This window comes from Cetorhinus maximus, chromosome 19 (genome assembly GCF_964194155.1).
Source record: "Cetorhinus maximus chromosome 19, sCetMax3.hap1.1, whole genome shotgun sequence".
Lineage (NCBI taxonomy): Eukaryota > Metazoa > Chordata > Chondrichthyes > Lamniformes > Cetorhinidae > Cetorhinus > Cetorhinus maximus.
In genome coordinates, this window is record NC_135897.1 from 59,256,155 (window position 1) to 59,279,919 (window position 23,765).

The 23,765-nt window shown below is 40.8% G+C and overlaps 1 protein-coding gene across 5 annotated transcripts in view; it reads right to left on the reverse strand.

The window, feature by feature from the left end:
- The window catches only part of LOC144693823 (polyamine-transporting ATPase 13A3-like), a 176,470-nt gene that overhangs the window by 37,659 nt on the left and 115,046 nt on the right, over positions 1-23,765 (reverse strand). For all 5 annotated transcript variants that reach the window (XM_078563888.1, XM_078563886.1, XM_078563890.1 and 2 more), the window contains 5 exons: positions 21,911-22,007; positions 21,731-21,803; positions 19,353-19,530; positions 17,692-17,873; positions 6,674-6,762 (listed from right to left, as the gene is read on the reverse strand). In XM_078563888.1, coding sequence (XP_078420014.1) covers positions 6,674-6,762; positions 17,692-17,873; positions 19,353-19,530; positions 21,731-21,803; positions 21,911-22,007 — 619 coding nt within the window. The remainder of the gene's footprint in view (positions 1-6,673; positions 6,763-17,691; positions 17,874-19,352; positions 19,531-21,730; positions 21,804-21,910; positions 22,008-23,765) is intronic.

Genomic DNA, 23,765 nt, shown 5'->3' on the forward strand with positions numbered 1-23,765 from the left:
TCTTTCCCTCTCTGCAGACTTTGGCTGCGTGTTCCCTGCCTCTTTGATTGTAAGTAGTCCTTGCCTAGCTACTCCAACCCTTACAGATTCTATTGCCCCCTTTAAGACCTCTGAACTATTCTGGGTTCCCTGTATTCCTACAGATCCCAGCTGGCTTTCTCCAGCCCTTCCAGCTTCTTTTGACTCATGCTTTTTCCTGGCTGCTCAGGAGTATTATTTTACAGGATGCCTTGGAGGCCTCTATCTCCCTTTCCAGATCATGCAGTCTTCTTTGGACAGCTTCCTCCCTTCCCCTTGCCTGTCTCTTTCTGTTCTCTGGAAAGCTTCCTCTTTTTCCCTTTCATATTCTAATGCTTGGAGTTCGAATTCTTTTTGTTCCTCTTCTAGCTGCATTCTCAGCAATTCTACTTTTCTTAGTCTTGCCTTAATTGCATGATGTAATCTTCTGGCCACCCACTGAACTATTACACATCTCATCATATTCAAGGGAATCTCTAATCCTAAGTGTCCCTTTCCAGGGACAGTACTTTTAAATCCTCAAAAGTAACTTCCCCTTCTCCTAGAAAAGCGCTGGCATCAAATGTGGATATTTCTACACTTTAGTAGTACAGACTCAAGAAAGCCTTTTAGCAGTTTTAAAAATTGGTTTCAAAGGAATAATTTACTTTCCCCACTCTAATTCACTAGTTTCATCTGTGGGAACAATTCTGGCACCGAGCCCCAAATGTGTTAAATTCCCATACAAGATCCCCAATTTGTTATGATTGGTTTCTGTGCAAGGATCCCCCCAATTTTTATGATCCTGGATCAGTCCCCAGTTTGCTATGACCAGTCCCCGGGCAAGGTTCCCAAAATTTGTTATGATCTCGGACGAGGTACCCCAAATTGTTATGATCCCAGGTGAGAAAGAATGACCCGGCTCCCTTTATTTAACTGTTAGGAAATAGAGATAGATTAAGTATGTTATATTTGTTTTTGTGGGTGTTAGGAATGAGTTTTAGCTTTAAATTTTAAGCTTGATTTGTATTTCTGTACTATGTTAAGAGAGGTCAAATGTAGTTTTAGTTTCACTTTAAAAGGCTGCTTGCATTTCTAATGAGGAGTTTATGACTGCTATTGAGGTAAAGGTAAACACACAAGAGTAGAAAATCAGTGCTGTTGCCTAGCAACACGGGGCAGGTTCCTCCCACAGGCATACACACAGAAAGACAGCAGTTTGGTTTTGAAGCTGTAGCAGTTCAGCTGTTTTTGGAGGTGCTGCCAGGAGAGACTGGAGCAAAGAGGACAGACAGAAGTCCCAAGCTAAAGAAAAACCCCAAATATCCAAAAGAGTGAAAGAGGGGAAAGTCCAAAGATGACCTTGTAGTCAAAGGAAGGAGAGGAACCTGGGGAAAAAGTCCTGTTAAGTGAAGTTAAGAGTGACGGGCAGAAGGAAAATCTCCAAACTTCAGCTTTAAAGTGAGAACAGCGTGCAAGAGGCAAGAAGGTCCAAAGAGACAAGTGAAGGTCTGTAATCTTTGCTATGGGCATGTGAAGCAATGGTGTAATATTAACAGCTGAGTTGGCGAGAGTACATTGAAGATAGCTTGGGTGCAAGTTGTGAATCAGGGAAGAGGAACATCAGAAGGGGAGTTTGAAACCTTGGAAGTGAACCCTTGTGGAAGGCATCGGAGAGAAAATGTCAGTTTTGTGAGAAGATTCCAAAGCGAGTTCTTAAAGAGTGGAGGTTAAAACCCTCGAGTGAAGGACGGAATTCAGTGAGACAGGTTGGTTCATGGTGTGACAAGTGTCTGGGGGGAGTTGAGAGACCCATAGCATCTGGTTGAGGTGGCATCCGTCACTTAAGGTCAGAGTGTGGTGTGGCTGACCACAGGGTGCCATAGGTTTACATGGACTGAGTATTTACTCTGAACATTAAAGTATAAGATAGCTTTTGGGATCTGTGTTATCCTTACAAATCTGTATATATCTGTAAAGGTATGGTTGTGGGTGAAGGAGTATTGTAATATAGTTCATATTTTCTTGTTGAATAAATGTTTTATTCTTTTGTAAAAAACTTCATCAGCTGACTCCTGTGACTCTGTTTAGTTGCTACTCTCCCCATATTTAAACAAACAAATAAAAGTTAGGATCTATCAGGCTGGGCTCCACCCTTGGATCAGGCTAGTCCAGAGGCAATCTCAGCTAGGGATCATAACATCAACCCCTTCGATTAGTCGCATCAAGGTTAATTTTAAAAGGATCCCTTTCCTCGTAGATACCATTTCCCCAGTCCAAATGTATTTATGTTTTAAAAGGAGCCAATTTAACCAAGCTTTCGCGAGTTAAACAAAGAGTAAGTTTATTAGTTACTAAGATACTAAATAATAAAAGGAATAATAAAAATGCAGCTTTCTCACACACAGTTTAGAAATGAGAAATTGAATCCAAAAATAAAAATTAAAAAGATATACAAATCAGTCCTTTGGCTTGCCTGTGAGGAGTAGATGGTGAAACATTACGTCCATTAAGTTGGGGTGATTCTGGTAGCACTGATTTTGGCAGTTGGTTTTGGAGATTCTTGGTTCTACAAGTTAGCTGAAAGAAGTTGTCCTGTTTCCTTTTCAACTGTGGCTTTGCTGACTTGCTTTCAGCAATCAGAGAGAGAGAGGACTTTTTTACCTGCAAGCTGCAGGGATGCCCAGTTGGTGTTCTCCAGCTCTGACCTTCACAGCGCACACACCAGAACAGAACAACAGACTAGCACACAGCACTAGGGTTGCAGTTGGCTTTTTTAAACCCCTTTCCTTGTGTATTCTTGGAAGGGAAAAACAACATGTCTTTCGCCCAGATCCATTTTCATTTCAAACTCAGTTCATGTTCACAGTCTGGGATATAACTCAACGGGTGGTGGTTTCAGCTGAGATGGTAATCAATTTCCATTATTTCCATAACCACAGGAGATTACAGTTCGGTATGCATTGTATATTTTCCTTTGAAGTGCCTCTGTCTGAAGTAGGCCGTGTCACATCTTTTAGATGCGACATTCCGTTCTCTCTGAATTATTTGGTCAAGTAACCCACATTGGAATTTTCCAGCAAGTAGTTACCTTACAGTCTCAGCCAGCTTTTGCTTGTATATCCTTTTTTAAAAACACATGTCTTACTTAAAGTTCAATATGTCCATAAGTAATTCAGGGATAGATGGTCATGACAATGGGGCAAGGGAGATGTTGCATTACCCCCACCTGCAGGAATTTCAGTATGGGAGCCACATATGCCCACTGAGCAATCACGCTGTGTGCTTGCACCCACAGATCCCAACCTGGGTGAAGGTAGAATTGGTAGATATCCACAAGCGAGAAACAGCTTATATACAGGTGGAGAATGATATAAGAGGTAACCTAATGCAATATGTCAACTAATTCTTTTATCCGATACCCCCGTTACCCGAGCACCTAACAGCCATATGGAAAGACCTTAATAGGCTACACAGGACGTATTACATGTTAGAACAGAAAAGTAAGGAAATAGACAAGGACATTGATTGGATAGATGACACGTGGTGGGAAGACATTTGGAATTGCAGTCTTAACATTCAGATACATCCATGGATTCGAATATTCTCACATGTTCTAGTAGTAGTAGTGTTAATTGTTGTTGTGTCAGATGGACGAAGCGTCATTGCGAGGAGATAGCTAAAGAGATAGCTAAAGTTTTTACCACAGTTCCAGGAAAACAAATTGGTGGAAAGTACATCACAATCACCGTGAAATGGGATGCAATGTACTTAAGGGTGGATGCCTGTGGGCACAAAAGTGTTAATAAGCCTGGCAACAGCAACCTATACATTGTTGTTAAACAACAGATAGTGTGGTTTAGTTGTCAAGAAATGAAGAGAGTAACATCTGTAACTTATTGACTGACTTTTGCAATATAGAAATAGAACAAGATTGCGAATAAATTGCCAGAATGGAACTGAGCCCGCATTTGCTACAGATATTTTGATATTGATGTTTCTGTAGTCTGTTTCTTTAATCCACATTTTTGAAACAATGTGTGTACTGGTTTTCTTTGTAGAAGCCATGCCAAGCGTAGTATTAGAGATTGAGTAATGTGTTTTTAGTATAACACAAAATGATTGCTTGGTGGACCAAGAACTGACAGGAAGAGGGTTAGGTTGTGGACAATGACCAGAAGAGAGAGAGAACGTGCTCAGTCATGTAGGCAGAAACGAGTCAAACTGCACCTATACACACACAACCCTGGAACAAAGGACCAGCACAGCATGGTTTGAATGTTGCAATCAAGATGCGGGCAGTTGTGATGACTCCAAGGACCCATCATCAGGGGGTAACTTGAGGCTGGAAGCCCTGTGCCAATGAAGAAGCAACATTGCTGCAAATGTAGTACGCAAGTCCGACAGAAGGGTATAAGAACTGGATGTGCAGGAGACTCGTGGCTGCAGTCAGAAGAGAGGATAGCCTGGTCAGCTATCAATGTGAGTTACAGAACAGGACAGTTCAACCACCCGATGTCTGTCTCTCAAGAAATCAAGCAACCAGATTGTGAGTATACTTTAGCAGTTATTTGTATCAATATTTTTATATTGATATCAATTTATATGCTAAGGGATTTAGGTTAATAAAAGTATTGCTTGCAACGCAAGTAAAGTGTACATTGAGTCATTGATATCCAGACCTCTGAACCACAAGGGAAGGGGATAGCCTACAGTACCCCTCTGTCTAGTTAAGTATTTTTAACACTTGAATTTTCTGCGTCCATTTCCATAACTATTCCAAACCTAATGCTATAATGCTTTCTCACTGAAACATGCTTCACTTTCCCCACTTCAGTCCCCAGAATTGGGTCCAGCACTGCTTGCTTCCTTGTTGGGCTGGAGCCACAATGATCAAGAAAATTCTTTTCATCAGGCTGTTACTTGCCAGATCTAACAGCGCAAATCCAATAGCTCTTTCCATTGGAGGGATGCAGAAAAGCCCTACTTATAGACCCTATTGATGTCAGGTACTTTACATTACAGGATTCTCAATCATCAAAATCTTGTCATCAGAGACAATACACTGAGGGCAATAGAGTGCAAGGACAGGTGTAGCTTAGAGTTTTTATTGGATTACGTTTAAGCCAAAAGCTGGTCTAAGGCAGTATGTTCAATTAGTGTCATATGATCATAAATATAAATGACCATGCGAATTAGGAACAGGAGTAGGATATTCGGCCCCCCAAGTCTGCTGCACCATTCATAAGATCATGGCCGATCTGATTATGGTCTCAACTCCATATTCCGCCTACCCCCATTAACCTTTGAGCCCCTTGTAAGTCAAGAATCTGTCTACCTCTGCCTTAAAAATATGCTTTGACCCTGCCTCTACTGCTCTCTGGGAAAGAATGTTGCAAAGATTCATGACCCTCAGAGAAAAAATTACTTCGCATCTCCATCTTAAACAGGAGGCCCTTTATTTTTAAAGGGTGTCCCCTAGTTCTAGCCTCTCCTGCAAGGGGAAATATCCTTTCAGCATCCACCCCGTCAAGTCCACTCAGGATCCTCTACGTTTCAATAAGATCACCTCTCAATCTTCTAAACTTCAGTGGATACAAGCTCAGCCTGTCCAATCTTTCCTCATAAGATAACCCCCTCCCCCATCTCATAGATGCTTACAGCACAGAAGGCCGCCATTCGGCCCATCGTGTCCACACCGGTCAACAAACGTACATATGTTCGTCAACAAAGATCTAACTACACTAATCCCATTTTCTAGCGCTTGGCCCATAGCTCTGGAGGCTATGGCAATGCAAGTGAATATCTAAATACTTCTTAAATGTTACAAGAGTTTCTGACTCAACCACCCCTTCAGGCAGTTAATTCCAGACTCCCACCGTTCTCTGGGTGAAATATTTCTCAACTCCCCTCTTAGCCTTCTGCCTCTTACCTTAAATCTATGCCCCCTGGTTATTGGCCCCTCTACTAATGCAAGAAGTGCCTTCCTATCCACCCTATCTATGCCCCTTATAATCTTATACACCTCTATCAGGTCCCCTCTCAACTTTTGCTGCTCCAAGGAAAACAACCGTACCCATGTGAACCTTCTCTGAACTTCTCTGAACTGTATTTATATCCTTTCTTAAATTATGGAAACCAAAATTGTATATAGTGCTCTAGATGCGGTCTCACCATCATACAAAACATTCCTACTTTCATATTCCATTCCCCTTTCAATAAATGACAACATTCCATCTGCCTTCCTAATCGCTTGCTGTACCTTGTGTCAATTTCAATGTATCCCATGCTTTGTACAAATTCATGATAGGAGTTCCCAAACTCATTCAATTGTGATCTTCAATAGCCAGAGAATGAATTTCACCACAGGATTAAACTGTTTCTAATAATAAAAAGTTAATTGACAATGCCACCCAGTTCAGCTTCCAACACAAAATGTAGAATATTTGGTCCACCCAGACGTATTAATTACGTCGTTCAGTGACACCAGCATTCAATGGATAAAATATTGGCAATATATTCTTATATGGAAGTTGGCAAAATATAATGACTTCATTGAAGAAAATGGGGAACACGCTCTGTTGGTTTTAAATGTTAGTTTCAAGTTAGCTTAAATAATACAGTATTCTCTAACATTCAACAATTCAGAATTTAAATTGAGTTTGATAGCCCTTACCTGAAGAGCCTGATCAATCACCTCAACTGGAAGCATCATTATGAAAAATATAAAGGTGTGAAGAAGTATCACTGTGACCACGAAAGGATCTGTTGGAACATAACAAAATGCATGTATTCAAGACAACAACTTACATTTATACAGTATCTTTAACACAGTGAAAGGTCACAAGGCACATCATAGAAGCATACAGTGAGCCAAAGAGACTTTAGAACAGGTGACTAAAAGCTTGGTCTTAAAGGAGAAAGAGATAGACAAATGAAGAGGTTTAGGGTGGGAATCGCAGAGCTTAGGGTTTAAATGGCTGAAGGCATTGCATCCAATAATGGGATGAAACAAGTGATTGAACAGGAAGTCACAGTTAGGGCTGGAGGTGGGTACATAGTTAGGCAATGGCAAGGGCATGTTTTAATTTTAACACAAGATGAAAAGTTTAAAATTGAGTCATTGATGAACTAGGAGATCAACGAGTGCAAGGATGCTGTGAGTTAGAATTCGGTAGCAGAGTTTTGAATAAGTTCAAATTATTAGAAGGTAGAAGATGGGAAGTCAGCCAGGACAGCATTGGAATCGTCAAGTCTGAAGGTAACAACAGAACGTATACTTGTTTTAGCTACAAATGGGCTGATGCAGGGGTGGAGATGGGCAATGTTATGCAGGTGGAAGTAAGCAATCTTTGTTAAGGACTGGATATGGGGTTGAAGCTCAGCTCAATGATAGGACAGCAATGTTGTGAGCACTTTGATTCAGGCTGTGGTCAGAGAGGTAGCTGAAATCAGATGCTAGAGAACAGAGTTTGTGGCAGGGGATTGAGAAAATGGTTTTGATTTTCCAATGTGAAAATTTTGGCTTATTCAGGACTGGATGTCACAAGCAATCTCACAACAGGGGGGTTAGTTTTAACATGTATGAGCGTTTGGATTTGGACACAGGTGGTAAGTAAAATCCTGGGAAACCATGAAGGCATCAGGAACTGGTAACCATCTCACTCCAGTGTGTTATGCTACGTGTACACCGCCCCCTCAAGGTCAACAACATGAGCCTGCACCTCTTCCCGCAGGATGTGTGAAAGTCTTGTGGGAGATAAAAAGGAAGATAGATGAATTCCATCAAGAATGCTTAAATTTATCATTATGCACATGATCATATTTCTCTCACTGTTGACATCAAGTCGTTACAACTGGAGTATTAATTATATATTAATTGTGTTTAATTGTAGGCAGGTGGTGGGCATTAACTGGGGATTCACTTGTGCCCCTGTAAGTAGACAGAGGGCAGAATTTTGCCCTTGGCATGCGGGATCGGCGGGAGCAGTCGGGAAGCCGATTAAGGCCCAACCAGCGTGATACGCGAGCAGCAGCACCGTGCGCTGCTTGTGTGGGCAGGAGGAGGAGGGCGAGTGGGCCGAGCACGAACTTTGCACATGCACGCAACTGAGCACTGCATAATCTCCCTGTGGACATGAAAGTTGAACTAGTTGAAGTTAACTGGGATACTAGACTAGGGGTTAGATCAATAGAGAAGCAGTGGCAGACATTTAAGGGGATTTTTCAGAATACTCAGAATAAGTATATTCCTACCATAAAGAAAAATTCTAAAAGGAGGACTCCATCCGTGGTTAACTAAAGTTAGGAAAAGCATCAAACTTAAGGAAAAAGAATATAACTGCGCAAAGATGAGTGGAGTTTAGATGATTGGTCAGAATAAAAAGAACTGCAGAGAATGACTAAGAGATTAATCAGGAGAAAGAAATTAAAGTATGAGAGGAAGCTAGTTAGAAATGTAAAACTGGATAGCAAGAGTTTCTACAGGTATTTAAACAGGAGAAGAGTAGGTAAAGTGAGTGCTGGTTCTCTAGAGAGTGAGGGTGGAGAGTTAATAGTAGATAAAAAGGAAATGGCAAATGAAATGAACAAATATTTTGCTTCGGTCTTCGCTATAGAGGATATAAACATTCCAGTAATAGCTGTAAATAAGGAGGTGAAGGGGATAGAGGAACTTGATGAAATTACAATCAGCATGGAAGCAGTACTGGGCAAACTGATGGAGCCGCGGGTTGACAGGTCTCCGGGTTCAGATGGACTTTATCCTAGGTTCTTAAAGGAGGTGGCTAATGAGGTAGTAGATGCATTGGTGTTAATTTTCCAAAACTCCCTAGATTCTGGAAAGGTTCCATCAGACTGGAAAGTAGTAAATATAACCCCTCTATTCAAGGGAGGGAGGGAGGCGAAAAACAGGAAACTGTAGGCCGGTTAGCTTGACATCTGTCATGGGGAAGGTGTTACAGTCGATCATTAAAGATGTTATAGCTGGGCACTTAGAAAAACACAAGGTAATCAGGAAGACAGCATGGTTTTGTGAAAGGGAAATCATGTTTAACCAATTTATTAGAGTTATTTGAAGGAGTGACATGTGCTGTAGATAAAGGGGAGCCTGTAGACTTTTTAAAAAATTCATCCACAGGATGTGGGCTTCGCTGGCTGGGCTAGCATTTATTGCCCATCCCTAGTTGCCCTTGAGAAGGTGGTGGTGAGCTGCTTTCTTGCACCACGGCAGTCATGTGGTGTAGGTACATCCACAGCGCTGTTAGGAAGGGAGTTCCAGGATTTTGACCCAGCAGCAGTGAAAGAACAGCAATATATTTCCAAGTCAGGATGGTGAGCGGCTTGGAGGGGAACTTCCAGGTGGTGAGATATTAAAAACAAATAAAGAACATAAAAATGTAATAAAGTATGTCCCTACTCATGTGACTTTGTCACATGAGTAGGGACATGTTTTTAATGAAAAAATAAAGTTCCCTGGCTAACGACTCCATCCCTCTCCCTGCCAATAAATCTTGAGATTAAGCTAGTCTGCTTGCAACTTTGGTGTCACATTTGATCCCAAGATGAGCTTCTGACCTCATATTCATGCCATCACTAAGACTGCCTATTTTCACCTCCCTAACACCATATGACATCCCTGTCTCAGTTCATTTGCCACTGAAACCCTCATTCATGTCTTCAGTATCTCAAGACAAGGCTATGCTAATGCACTCCTAGCTGGTCTCCCACATTCTACCCTTCGAAACGTTGACATCCAAAACTCTGCTGCCTATGTCTTAACTCACAGCAAGTCCTATTCTCCCACCACCATTGTGCTCATGTCCTACACTGAGTCCAGCAACATCCTAATTATAAAATTCTTGTTTTCAAATCCCTCCATATCTCTATAATCTCCTCCAGCCCACAATCCTCAGATATCTGCACTCTTCTAACTCTGGCCTCTTTTGCATCCTCAATTTTAATTGCTCCACCACTGGTGGCTGTGCCTTCAGTTGCTCTAGCTCCAAGCTCTGGAATACCTTCTTTATACCTCTGCACCTCTCTACCTCGTTTTCCCCCTTTGAGACCCTCCTTAAAATCTACTTCTTTGACCAAGCTTTTGATCATCTGACCTACTATCTCCTTATGTGGCTTTGAGTCTGTCTTTATTTTATAATGCTTCTGTGAAATGTCTTAGGATATTTCATTAGGTAAATGCTTGTTGTTGTTGATGTTGATTTACGGACAACAAATCAATTTTATCCATAGTGTTTTACTCAATTCTGTCCAATCTGGCTCTGAAAAGTCTATCAGCAGAGCTCACCTTGATACAACAGACTGAGGATTTTTTAAAAATTCTTTCATAGGATTTGGTTGTCACTGGCAAGACCAGCATTTGTTGCCCATCCATAAGTGCCCTTGAAATGAGTGGCTTGCTAAGCCATTTCTGGGGGCAGTAAAGAGTTAAAAACCTTGCTGTGGGTCTGGAGTCACATGCAGGGCAGACCAAGTAAGGAGGACAGATTTCCTTCCCTACCGGTCATTATGGGTTTTTACAACAATCAATGATACTTTCATGGTCACCATTAATGAGACTATCTTTATATTCCATATTTATTAATTGAATTTAAATTCCACCAGCTGCTGTGACCCCAGAGCATTAGCATGGGCCTCTGGATTATTAGTCCAGTGACATCACCATTATGCCACCATCTCCCCCTTATAATGATAAAACAATCTTGGGATAGATTTTGTTGACATTGCAATGAAAAAAGTTGGATATTTTGGGAAAATTTAATCACAAAAAACTTGCAATTAGTCTAGACTGCAAGGTAAGCAATTGTACTTATAATAACATTGCTGAAAAAAGACATTTTGTCCAAGCTTTTTGTCTTGTACTCATCAGGAAAATCACAAAGATACCAATACAGGGGAAGCAACAACTTTATACTGTATGAGGAGAGTGCCGATTGGTTGGCAAGTGGAACAGCAGGTGAAGCTAGCCGTTTCACACTGCTACTATGCATTATTCGCCACTAACAAGATGTTGCCATTGTAAAGCTTATTTTTCTTGGACTGTGGCTTTAAAATTGGACTGTGGTTGCAGTTGAAAGACATGTTCACTGGAATAGGTTGAGGACTATCTACAAGGTTGCTATCCTGGAACAGAATGTGTTATAAAAGAACAGGATGGTGTCGGAAATGAGTGCTGGACTAAAAGGAGCTGCTTGCCAACAGCATTTTAATTGGCTCCTGGCCAGGTGACCAGGGTTTTGTGTGGTAACAGTGCAGGGAGAATAGCTCCTAGCCTGCAAAGAGGGAAGACCTAAAACCTCTCTCGCCTGTGTTTGTAAGATTCCAGTAATTTTGCCATAATAGCTGGCTGGCTATTCCTAACATATCTAACCTGCTTTCTCTAAAAACCCCTGTCAAGAGAAAAGGAGAAAAATTACCAGTAGAGACATTGAAAATCAAGTTTTCAACCAGTGAACCACAGAATTAAAGTGCTGGGAGGCCACATAATGTCATCAACAACAAACTGCAAGGAATTTGGAAGACATCAGTCAAAATCAACCCATCTAATCCTGTCCTCCAGATTGGTGCTATTGAGATGTTTTCTCTCACCCTTAACATCCATGTTGTGTGTGTGTGTGTGTGTGTGTACAGGGGTTTAAGAAGGGGTAGAGTTTAAATTATAGAGTTAGAAGTTAGTAGTTCAAATTTCTTTCTTTTGTCACTAGTTAAAGACAATTTGTTCAATAAACAGTTATTTATTTATTAAGTTTACAAACCTGGTGCTCGTATTCCATTAACCTAAGTGAAACAGTTAGGTAGAATTGGGGCAATCTGGTGGTGTGGTCAAACTTTTCACTTGGGGACACAGTGGGGGTTTATATTACAGCACAATATCCCCAGTGAGTCATGACACCATCAAGCCAAAAAGACTTTCTACCTATTACACAAATAAGTAACATGGTAAATGAATCTCAGTGCCAGTGTCATGCTAGGTACATAGATCGTATGTCACAAAGACCAGTGGATTGTATCAAACAGCATGTCCCTTCTGCTGTTTGCAACAGGCGAGATACAAGCCGTACCCAACCCACCCGTGCTTGCAAAGCTCAAAACACGGTGTCCAATATTAGATGTGATTCCACAATTGGACAACATTTGCTAAATAATCCTCAGTGTGCTAAAAATTACACTGACGACTAATTTAAGATTGTTAGTCGGGCTCATGGTGTGGCACATTTGCGTGTTCTGGAAGAACAAAGAACAAAGAAAAGTACAGCACAGGAACAGGCCCTTCGGCCCTCCAAGCCTGCGCCGATCATATTGCCCGTCAACTAAAACATTTTGCACTTCCGGGGTCCGTATCCCTCTATTCCCATCCTATTCATGTATTTGTCAAGCTGCCTCTTAAACACCACTATCATACCTGCTTCCACCACCTCCTCTGGCAGTGAATTCCAGACCCTCACTACCCTCTGCATAAAAAACTTGCCCCACACATCACCTTTATAGTTTTCTCCTCTCACCTTAAATCTATGTCCCCTAGTAATTGACTCTTCCAACCTGGGAAAAAGCTTCTGACTATCTACTCTGTCCATGCCACTCATAATTTTGTAAACTTCTATCAAGTCGCCCCTCAATCTCCGTCGCTCTAGTGAGCACAACCCGAGTTTCTCCAACCTCTCCTCATAGCTAATAACTCCAGACCAGGCAGCATCCTGGTAAACCTCCTCTGCACCCTCTCCAACACCTCCATATCCTTCTGGTAATGTGGTGACCAGAATTGCACGCAATATTCCAAGTGTGGCCTAACCAAGGTTCTATACAGCTGCAGCATGTCTTCCCTGCTTTTATACTCAATACCCTTGCCAATGAAGGCAAGCATGCCATATGCCTTCCTGACTACCTTATCCACCTGCGTTGCCACTTTCAGTGACCTGTGGACCTGTACACCCAGATCCCTCTGCCCGTCGATGCACTTAAGGGTTCTGCCATTTACTGTGTAATTCCTGCCTGTATTAGACCTTCCAAAATGCATTACCTCGCATTTGTCCGGATTAAACTCCATCTGCCATTTCTCCGCCCAAGTCTCCAACCGATTTATATCCCGTTGTATCCTTGGCAATCCTCTTCACTATCTGCAACTCCTCCAACCTTAGTGTCGTCTGCAAACTTACTAATTAGCCCAGTTACATTTTCCTCCAAATCATTTATGTATACCACAAACAGCAAAGGTCCCAGCACTGATCCCTGCGGAACTCCACTAGTCACAGCTCTCCATTCAAAAAAGCACCCTTCCACTGCTACCCTCTGTCTTCTATGACCAAGCCAATTCTGTATCCATCCTGCCAGCTCACCTCTGATCCCGTGCGACTTTACCTTCTGTACCAGTTTGCCATGAGGGACCTTGTCAAAGGCCTTACTGAAATCCATGTATATAACATCCACTGCCCTTCCATCGTCGATCATCTTTGTCACTTCCTCGAAAAACTCTATCAAGTTAGTGAGACACGACCTCCCCTTCACAAAACCATGCTGCCTCTCACTAATACGCCCATTTGCTTCCAAATGGTAGTAAATCCTGTCACGAAGAATCTTCTCCAATAATTTCCCGACCACTGACGTAAGGCTCACCGGCCTGTAATTTCCTGGATTATCCCTGCTACCCTTCTTAAACAATGGAACAACATTGGCCATTCTCCAATCCTCTGGTTTCCTCACCCGTAGCCAGTGAGGATACAAAGATTTCTGTCAAGGCCCCAGCAATCTCCTCCCTTGCCTCCCTCAGTACTCTGGGGTAGATCCCATCTGGCCCTGGGGACTTATCCACCTTAATATTCTTCAAGACGCCTAACACCTCCTCTTTTTTGATCTCAACATGATCCAGGCTATCTACACACTCTTCCCTAGACAAATCGACCGCTAAGTCCTGCTCTTTAGTGAATACTGATGAGAAGTATTCATTCAGTATCTCTCCCATTTCTTCTGGCTCCACACACATAGATTCCCACCTCTGTCCCTGAGTGGGCCCACCCTTTCCCTGGCTACCCTCTTGCCCTTTACATATGTATAAAAGGCCTTGGGATTTTCCTTAATCCTGGTTGCCAGTGACTTTTCATGGCCCCTTTTAACCCTTCTGACTCCTTGCTTAAGTTTCTTCCTACTTTCTTTGTATTCTCCACGGGCTTCATCTGTTCCCAGCCTTCTAGCCCTTACGAATGCTTCCCTTTTCTTTTTGACTAATCTCACAATATCCTTTGTTATCCAAGGTTCCTGAAACTTGCCATGCTTATCCTTCATCCTAGCAGGAACATGCCGGTCCTGAATTCTTATCAACTACATATATTAGTACACAGGGCCCTGTTCTTTGCAGACAGAAAGAAGATATACACACGTTGCGCCTGTTTCAGCTAAAGAAAATAAGTGATAGCCATTCGCTGGTTCATTCCTCAAGGCAATGCCTTGGCCAATCAAAGTCAAGCTGCCTGGTTTAAATTTCAAACGATGCTTAGCATTGTAACTGTCAAGTAACCATTAACTGGTGCATTCTCCATGGCAATGCCTCTACCAATCATAGTCCAACTGCCAGCCAATCAGCACTCTCTTCTCACACACTATAAAGTGTGAAATGGCTTCCCCTGACATGGGTATTCTTGTGCTTGTCCTGATGAGTGCAAGATGAAAAACTTCAACAAAATGTCTTTTTTCAGCAACACTGAGGTTCTGTGCTACCAAATGACTATTATAAAAATATATTCAAACTCATGGTAAATATCACATACATTCAAGAAGAATAAGTAAAGGTACAGGGATAGTACTGTTCCTCAAAGGTGGCATTGGTGCAATAGTTAGAGATGACCTTGCTTCAGGAGATCAGGATGTAGAATCGGTTTGGGTGAAAATGAGGAATAATGGGTGAAAAAAGTCACTAGTGGGAGTGGTCTACAGGCCCCCCCAACAGTAACCACAATGTAGGACGAAGTATACAAGAAGAAATATTGTGTGCTTGTGATAAAGGGAGGGTAATAATCATGGGTGATTTTAATCCACATATAAACTGGAAAAATCAGATTGGCAGTAGTAGCCTAGATGAGGAGTTCTTAGAACGCTTTTGAGATAGTTTCTTACAGTAACATGTTCTGGAACCAACCAGAGAGCAGGTTTTAAAAGATTTGGTATTGTGTAATGAGATATGGTTAATTAATGACCTCAGAGTAAAAAAACCCTAGGTAGCAACGACCACAATATGATTGAATTTTACATCTCTTTGAAAGGGAGAAGAGTAGGCCTAAGGCTAGTATTTTAAACTTAAATAAGGGCAACTCTGTGGGCATGAAAGCTGAGCTAGCTGAAGTGAACTGGGAAACCAGGCTAGAGGATAGATCAACAGAGGAGCGGCGGCAGACATTTCAGGGGATTTTTCAGAATATTCTGAATAAGTATATTCCTACTATAAAGAAAAGTTCTCAGGGGAGGACTCACCATCCGTGGTTAACTAAAGAAGTTAAGGAGGGCATCAAACTTAAGGAAAAAGCGCGTAACTGTGCAAAGATGAATGGCAGGACAGATGATTAGTCAGAATATAAAGAACTGCAGAGAATGACTAAAAGGTTAATCAGGAGAAAGAAATTAGAGTATGAGAGGAAGCTAGCTAGAAATGTAAAAACAAATAGCGAGCGATCCTACAGGTATTTAAAAATCAAAAGAGTAAGTAAAATGAGCGTTGGTCCTCTAGAGAGTGACAGTGGGGAGTTAATGGTAGGTAATAAAGAAATGGCAGAAGAAATGAACAAATATTTTGCTGTCTTTACTATAGAGGATACAAAAAACATTCCTGTAATAGCTGTAAATCAGGAAGTGAAAGGGAGAGAAGAACTTGGTGAAATTACAATCACTAGGGATGCGGTACTGAGCAAACTGATGGAGATGCGGGCTGACAAGTCTCGGGTCCTGATGGACTACATCCTCGAGTCTTAAAAGAGGTGGCTAATGAGGTAGGAGATATGGTGGTGTTAATTTTCCAAAATTGTCTAGATTCTGGAAACGTTCCATCAGACTGGAAAGTAGCAAATATAACCCCTCTATTCAAGAAGGGAGCAAGGCAGAAAATAGGAAACTAAAGGCCAGTTAGCTTGACGTCTGTCGTGGGGAAGTTGTTAGAATTGATCATTAAGGTGGTTATAGCTGGACCCTTAGAAAAGCTCAAAGTAGTCGGGAAGACTCAGCATGGTTTTGTGAAAGGGAAATCATGTTTAACCAATTTATTGGAGTTTTTTGAAGGGGTAACATGCGTTGTGGTAAAGGGGAGCCTGTAGACATACTGTACTTGGATTTCCAGAAGGCATTTGAGAAGGTGCCACATCAAAGATTATCACAGAAAACTAAATCTCATGGTGTAGGGGGTAACATATTAGCATGGATAGAAGATTGGCTGGCTGGCAGAAAACAGAGTGTATTCATAAATAGGTCTTTTTCTGATTGGCAGGATGTGACGAGTGGAGTCCCACAGGGGCCTCAACTTTTTACAATTTACATTAATGACTTAGATGAGGGGAGCGATGGCATGGTAGCAAAATTTGCAGATGACATAAAGATAGGTAGGAAAGTACGTTGTGAAGGGGACATGAGGAGGTTACAGACGGATATAGATACGTTGAGTGAGTGGGCCAAGATCTGGCAAATGGAGTTTAATGCAGGAAAAGGTGAAGTTGTTGACTTTGGCAGCAAGAATATAAAAGCAGAGTATTACTTAAATAGAGAACGGCTGCAAAATTCCGAGGCGCAGAGGGCTGGGTGTTCTAGTACGAGTCGTAAAAGGTTAGTTGCAGATACAGCAAGTAATTAAGAAGGTAATGGAATGCTATCCTTTATTACATGAGGAATTGAACATAAAAATAAGAATGTTATGCTTCAAGTATACAGGGTATTGGTGAGACCGCATCTCGAACACTGGTGCAGCTTTGCTCTCCTTATTTAAGAAAGGATGTAAATGCGTTGGAGGCGGTTCAAAGGAGGTTTACTAGATTGATACCTGGAAGGAGCGGGTTGTCTTATGAGGCAAGGTTGGACAGACTGGGCTTATTTCCACTGGAGTTCAGAAGAGCGAGGGGTGATTTAATTTAAATATATGAGATCCTGAACGGTCTTGACAAGGTGGACGTAGAAAGGATGTTTCCTCTTGTGGGTGAGTCCAGAACTAGGGGGCACTGTTTTAAAATTAGGGGTCACCCTTTTAGGACAGAGATGAGGAGAACTTTTTTTCTCAGAGGGTTGCGAGGCTTTAAAACGCACTGCCTCAGAAGGCAGTGGAGGCGGGGTCACTGAATATTTTTAAGGCAGAGGTAGATTGATTTCCTTGTTTCCTAACAAGAATCCAAAGTTATTAGAGGTAGATGGGAATGTGGAATTCGAAACACAAGCAGATCACCCATGATCTTATTGAATGGCACAGCAGGCACAAGAGGTCAAATGGCATACTCCTGTTTCTATTTCTTATGTTCTAATTGCAAATTTCCACAGAAGGAAGAAATCCAACATAGAGAGTGTTACACAGTCCCCTAGTTTATCTCACTTAGATTTCTGATTCTCAGGCTCAATATAAACACTCTCTTGGTTAGCACGGTGTACAGGAATTTTGTTGTGAACCTTACTCAGTGAAACCTAAACCATTTAAGAGTTATATGAATAATGCAATCTACTTACAGTTTTTATAACTAGGTTGTCGAAATGGCTTTCCTTTAGAAAAGACAATGGCCACAATGAGGTATTGAAAACACGAAATGAAAAACACAGTAGTATTTTCATAGCTCTTAATATTCTTCTCATCATGAGGATATGTATTATCGTGCTCCAGTGTTAAGTTCAGTTTTGATGAACTGCAAGCACTGTAATAAAATAGTAAAAATTATATTAACTTTTATACTAAGCAGCTCAAAAGGAAAAATGTAATTACTGCATAATGTAATCCAACAATACATAATTAATTTTAAATAGAAAGATCAAAGAAATTGTTTATCAAGATTCTATACTGAAAATTTTAATTTGATTAATTTACAAACTATAAGATACGCAAAAATACTTCATGACCAATTAATTATTTTTAAAGTGTTTAGATTGTTTTAAAGTGTAGTCATTAGTAGGGAACACAGCAGTCAAATTGCACGATCACAAAAAAAAGTTACAAAACTCGCCCCAAAAAAAATTCAGCTGTCGTTTGCATTCCAAATTATCAACCAATGACCCTTGCTGAAAATTTGAGAGTGTGCAAGGAACATTTCTCAAGGACAGGGCCCTCTCTTTACTTTGATGGCAACTAGAATGCTCTTGTTCACAATCCAAGCTCATGCACGAAGGACAGCAACTAATGTGGGGTATGAAATGGTTGCCGGTGTAAGTGAAGTCGATACAACTCTTCACTTTTAGGAGAGGAGAATTAAAAGAAGAGGAAAATTTAAAAGGAATGAGAATAAAAAGTTACTTTTAAACTCTTAATTTTGCTCAAAACTCAAAGCTGGCTAATGTATTATTCTTCTAAAACCAACAATTACAAATCTGATAAATGTCTTTGGATCGACTTTTTCTGATTTCTCAGTTAATAAATTTAGGGAATATGTCACCCATAAAGACCAGAAAGGAAAAGGTTGATTTCTGAATAGTGTTGAGTAATTCAAGGCAGAAACCATGGTGACAGTCATTCTCCGTGTTCCTAGATTAGAGGAGAAAATTCCCCGGGTGGTCACACTCTTGATCACTATCCAATGATACCAGGTGGGTATGCGCATAAACAATAAATAAGGACAGAATAGAGTTTGTCTGTAATATCCCCACAGTAAAGTGGCCTGTTGATAATTACGGTGAAAGCTCTCATATAAAACGGTCATCTGGGCAAAGTACCACAGGACAACTGATGCCTTGGGAATTGCAGTGCAGTCTTGGATCCTTGTTACATAAATACATCACTTAGAGAAATTTTATTCTTTTATGGGATGTGGGCATCACTGACAAGGTCAGCATTTGTTGCCCATCCAGAATTGCCTTTGAACTAAGTGACTTGCTAGGCCATTTCAGAGGGCAGTTATGAGTCAGTCATGTTGCTGTGGGTCTAGAATCACATGTAGGCCAGACCAGGTAAGGATGGCCAATTTCCTTCCTGAAAGGACATTAGTGATGGTTGTCATGTTCAGCGTTACTGAGGCTAGCTTTATATTCCAGATTTATTAATTGAATTCTTAAAATTCCACCAACTGCAATGGTGGAATTTGAACCCACGTCCCCAGAGCTGGGCCTCTGGATCACTTGTCCAGTGACATTACCACTACTTGATATTTATATCCTCCTCAGAATGTAACCGTTTTCGAACTTACTCTGAAATTGGTGTCCATATTTCATACCAGGTTTGCTGCTTCACCATAAGAAATCCTGTTATCTGGAACACAGCACTGATAAAAATCTGGGACAGCACCGAAAGTATCAGTGAAGCAGAGATTAGGCCAGATGGTGGTTTCTGTGGATCAAGCTCTTTCCATGCAGCATTCAAACTCACTAAATAAAACAGGAATAATAATAAATTTTCCTCTACAGCCAACACTGAAATATTCCACAATTATGGGAGGAAGGATGTATTACTATTATTTGCAGCTTATTCCTCTTAGGGTTCCTCTCCTGTGCTATTTAAATAGCTTTCAAAACTACATAGTACCTAAATACTTTAGCAAGCTGTAGGTTGGAGACAATTTCACCAAAGGTTATTTCATCCAAATGTTGCATTATTCAATGGATGATAAACCACAAGATTTATGAGAACAGTAACTCAGTTTTTATCTTAATTTCTCCATCCAGAAAGCCCTAAAGACTTCCAATTACACATTTTTACAATTTAGGTTTATAAGATTGTTGTTTTAGGACTGTATGTTTTGAATTATAAGATTATCGTAGTTTGGGACTGTAGCTTTAAATGTAGTGAAAGGGGTCATATGACATTTGCTGTAGTCTGCCTGGCAGCAAGACTGGTTAGTTCAATTGATAAGATCAAAGGAAGATTTAGATTGTTTTATTAAAAGAGAGATGCGAGGTATTTATGCTTAGAGACAATGACAGCAGCTTCTAAGTTTACAATAAGACCCTGAATTTCCCCAGGCCTCAGAAAGGTGTTATAAGTATCTAGTTGTAAACGGTTGTGCTGTAAACTACTCTTTAACTTCTATGATGAAGGATGTTGGAATCAAAGATAACTGATTAGCATTTCTACTTAGGTACAGAACCAATACGTTTCCCATTGCCGTGGAGGTGGTGGTAGAGTAAGCCATTTGGAGATCAGGTTTTGGGCTTCCCTACAAACCCAGAAATTATCACAGACAGCAGTTACACTTTTATCTTGTGTGTCTGCAGCCAACTAAGAAGTAGAGAGCAAGATATAGAAACAGCCAGGCCTGCACCTTAAGCAGAGAAAATGCTAACTCTATCGGTCACACGCAGAAGGCAGGTAGGAGCTCACACTCAGATTGAGGACTGAGTTTGTAAGGAGTTGAAAGAAGTTGGAAGATTTGTCTAGCTTGAAGCTAGGGGAAAAAGTCTAGAGAGTAACCCTCAGAGTGAAAGATAGTTCTGGGGTCAGAAGTTACCTGGCCAGGGAAGTAAAATGGATGCAACCAATTGGAAGCCAGGGGCAGCTGTGAACTGTTTGCTATAAGAACTGCAAATTTGCAGAAAGTGTGATGTGTGATAAGTATTAAGGCACCACTTATATCTATAGTTTAAGTATAAATTGCCCAAAGATGATAAACAGTGTTTAGTCAAAAGTGTTTTTTAGCCATTTGATGCAGTAAAAGTTTTAAAACATGAAATATCGACATGTCATCCTTTCAGCTTTAACTGGAAGTTTAAATTAAAAGTTATCGGCCTCTACATAGAATGTAACAACACCCAAATATTTCTTAAACATTTCTTAGATATCTATTTCCACACTACCATTATATGTAAAATTCCATTCAATGTACTGTTTACTCTTTATGTGAAGGATTTCCTTCTAATTTCAGTTTTAAATTTGCCTTTTACTAATTTGAATCTATGGCATCTTATCCTACTCTTGAAATATAAATTGTTTCCACATTTACTTTTTCTATACCATTTGCTGCCTTATATACTTCTATTAGAAGACCTTCCCCTACCCTTCTTCAAATAATGCCATGGGATATGTTACCTCCACCCGGCAGGCAGATGAGGGCCTCAATTTAACATCTCAACTGAAAGATGGCACCTCTGACAGAGCAGCAATCCCCTAGTACAGCACTGAAGTCTCAGCTTAATTGTTTTTGTCTAGTGCCTAGAGTGGGATTTAACCTAGCAACTTTCTGAATCAGAAGTCAAAGTGCTACTACTGAGCCGTTTTAAATAGTTAGAAATCTAATTTTATTTGAAATGTGTCTAGCTAAAAGGCGAATGCACAAACAGTTACATTGTAATGTACACTGACAGTTTTTGGTCCAGAACTGTTGATAGCCATTCTTCTCAACTATTTTGCCAAAATCATAGCAAAATATTTGAGTTTACTTTACCCTCAGTAAAAGCGAAGCTGCTGAAAAACACACATCCATCAAAATATGTGCTAAATTTCTGAGTACTAATCCAAACATTTTCTAAGTTCTGATCCATTACGCCACACAGCAACAAGCTACCAGAAGAATCATCAATGTGAGGCATATTTTGTGAAAAAACATCTGCTCAATAGGTTTAGCATACTCACTTGTGAAGACAATGAACTGGATGATAGCCAAGTCGATAAAAAGAAACTGGAAATCTCCAAGATTACTGAGCATCTATATGGAGATAGAGAGGGAAATTGTACAAATTAAATTGTAAATTAATAATTGAAAATTAATGCATCCATTAATCAAACTTATCTTTAGCTAAACCAAATACTTACAGAATATAGTAAGGTAACGCTCAGATACTGGATTATACTGTACAAGGCCATGAACTTGAATACACAGAATGTTGTCATCAAAGCAGCACGTCCTTCCCTGCTTGACATAAAATAAAACTTTATCTTCATCTAAAAACAGTTAGCAAACAGTCATCTTAATTTGGATTTAGTTTTTTTAAGCTTTAATTATAGTTCACTGAAAGTTAATATAGCCATTCATCACTAAACAAAATACAAGTAAAATCGATTTTATATTTAGTATATCATGTTAGAATTTCTTTAGTAATTGTTTCAATGAGTAGATAGCAAATCATGCTTTGTAAAGTATACAGGAGTGGAGGACGGAATCACTATTGAGGGTTATGTTAGCAGAGGGATGAATTTAACATTACTACATGTAACAAAGCAAAGTTCCTTGCTATGTGGTATGGCTCAGATCCAAATTTGTTGTCATTAAACATAAAATAAACCAGAGTTGGGGCGGTGGGGGGAAACGGGCGGACAGCCAGTCTTAAGTATGCTGAGACTAGATAACTTAGATGTAAGCAGGTTCTTGTCTTAAACTGTGAGCCCAGAATTAAGTGCCAGTTTTAAATTAACAAACCTCAAAAAAAACTTGAAAAAAATTGCTTACCCTCAGGTTATTAAAAATGTGCAAAGTCATTATATTGCTTAGCTCTTTATAAAACTGAAAAATTGCTGGATAAATATCTAAGTGTGAAAAAATTGGAGATCAAAAGGGATAGATCAAGTTGATCAAATGTTTAATGGAATGTGGCGGCTTTGGGGAATTCAAAATCAGGAAGTGGAGAACATCATTGTTATAATGGATAGTTAACCAGCATTGAATGGTCCACTTCTGATGTCTCATGACAACAAGGGGTGAACAATAAATGCTGCTTTTCCATTGGCAGAGGTGGAGGCGGAGGCAAGTCCACTATCAGGTGATTACATATCCATTTACTATTTTTCACTTTCTTCAAGTGAGCCAAGATGCAGGAAGGCATCGACTATGGATGAGGAGGAGAGAGATAGTGAGGGTGTGGGAAACGAAGGGAGTGCAGCTTCTGAAGATGAAGGGATTGAAGTCCGTCTGTGACTCAGTTAGTAGCAATGTAACCTTTTTTTTGTAGTGCATAGTGGATTTGTTTGAGTGCAATGGCCCTTTAATTTTTTTTCCGTGGCAGTATACACACAGAAACTAAAGGGGGCTGGCGTGGTCTGCACAGCTTGGAGGGAACATTGGTTGGTAGCACTCTTGTCTCTGGGTCAGAAGGCTGTGGGTCAAGCTGACATTCCAGTGCAACATTGAGGGAGCGCTGCACTGTCAAAGGTGTCATCTCTTGGCTGAGACACTAGCTGGCCCCTCAGGTGGACATAAAAGATCCGAATACAATGAGGAGAATTTTCTCTGTCGGGCGGGTGCGGAGCCGATTGCTGCATCGCCTGTACTCCGCCATTTTATGTGGGCAGGCCAATTATGGCCCGCCCGGCATGACGCACGCCCGGTAGCACTCAGCGCTACCTGTGCGGGCGTCGGGGAGGAGGAAGAGTCGGGGCATGCGCGCAAAAGGGCGCAGAAATCTCGCTGAGGCACAGAGCTGCCTCAGGGAGATTAAGTTCATTTTGAAACTTTGAAATAAAGAAAGAATAAAATTCTTTAGACATGTCCCCTCATGTGACAGTGTCACATGAACTGGGACATGTTTATGAATTGAGCAAAATTTATTTATTAATTTAATAAAACCTTCATGAAACCTCATCTGGCCTGTGGATGAGGTTTCATGAAAAATGCGAAGGCCGCTTGGACTCTTCGCCTGCCCGCCAACCTTAAGGTTGGATGGGCAGCTGCCAG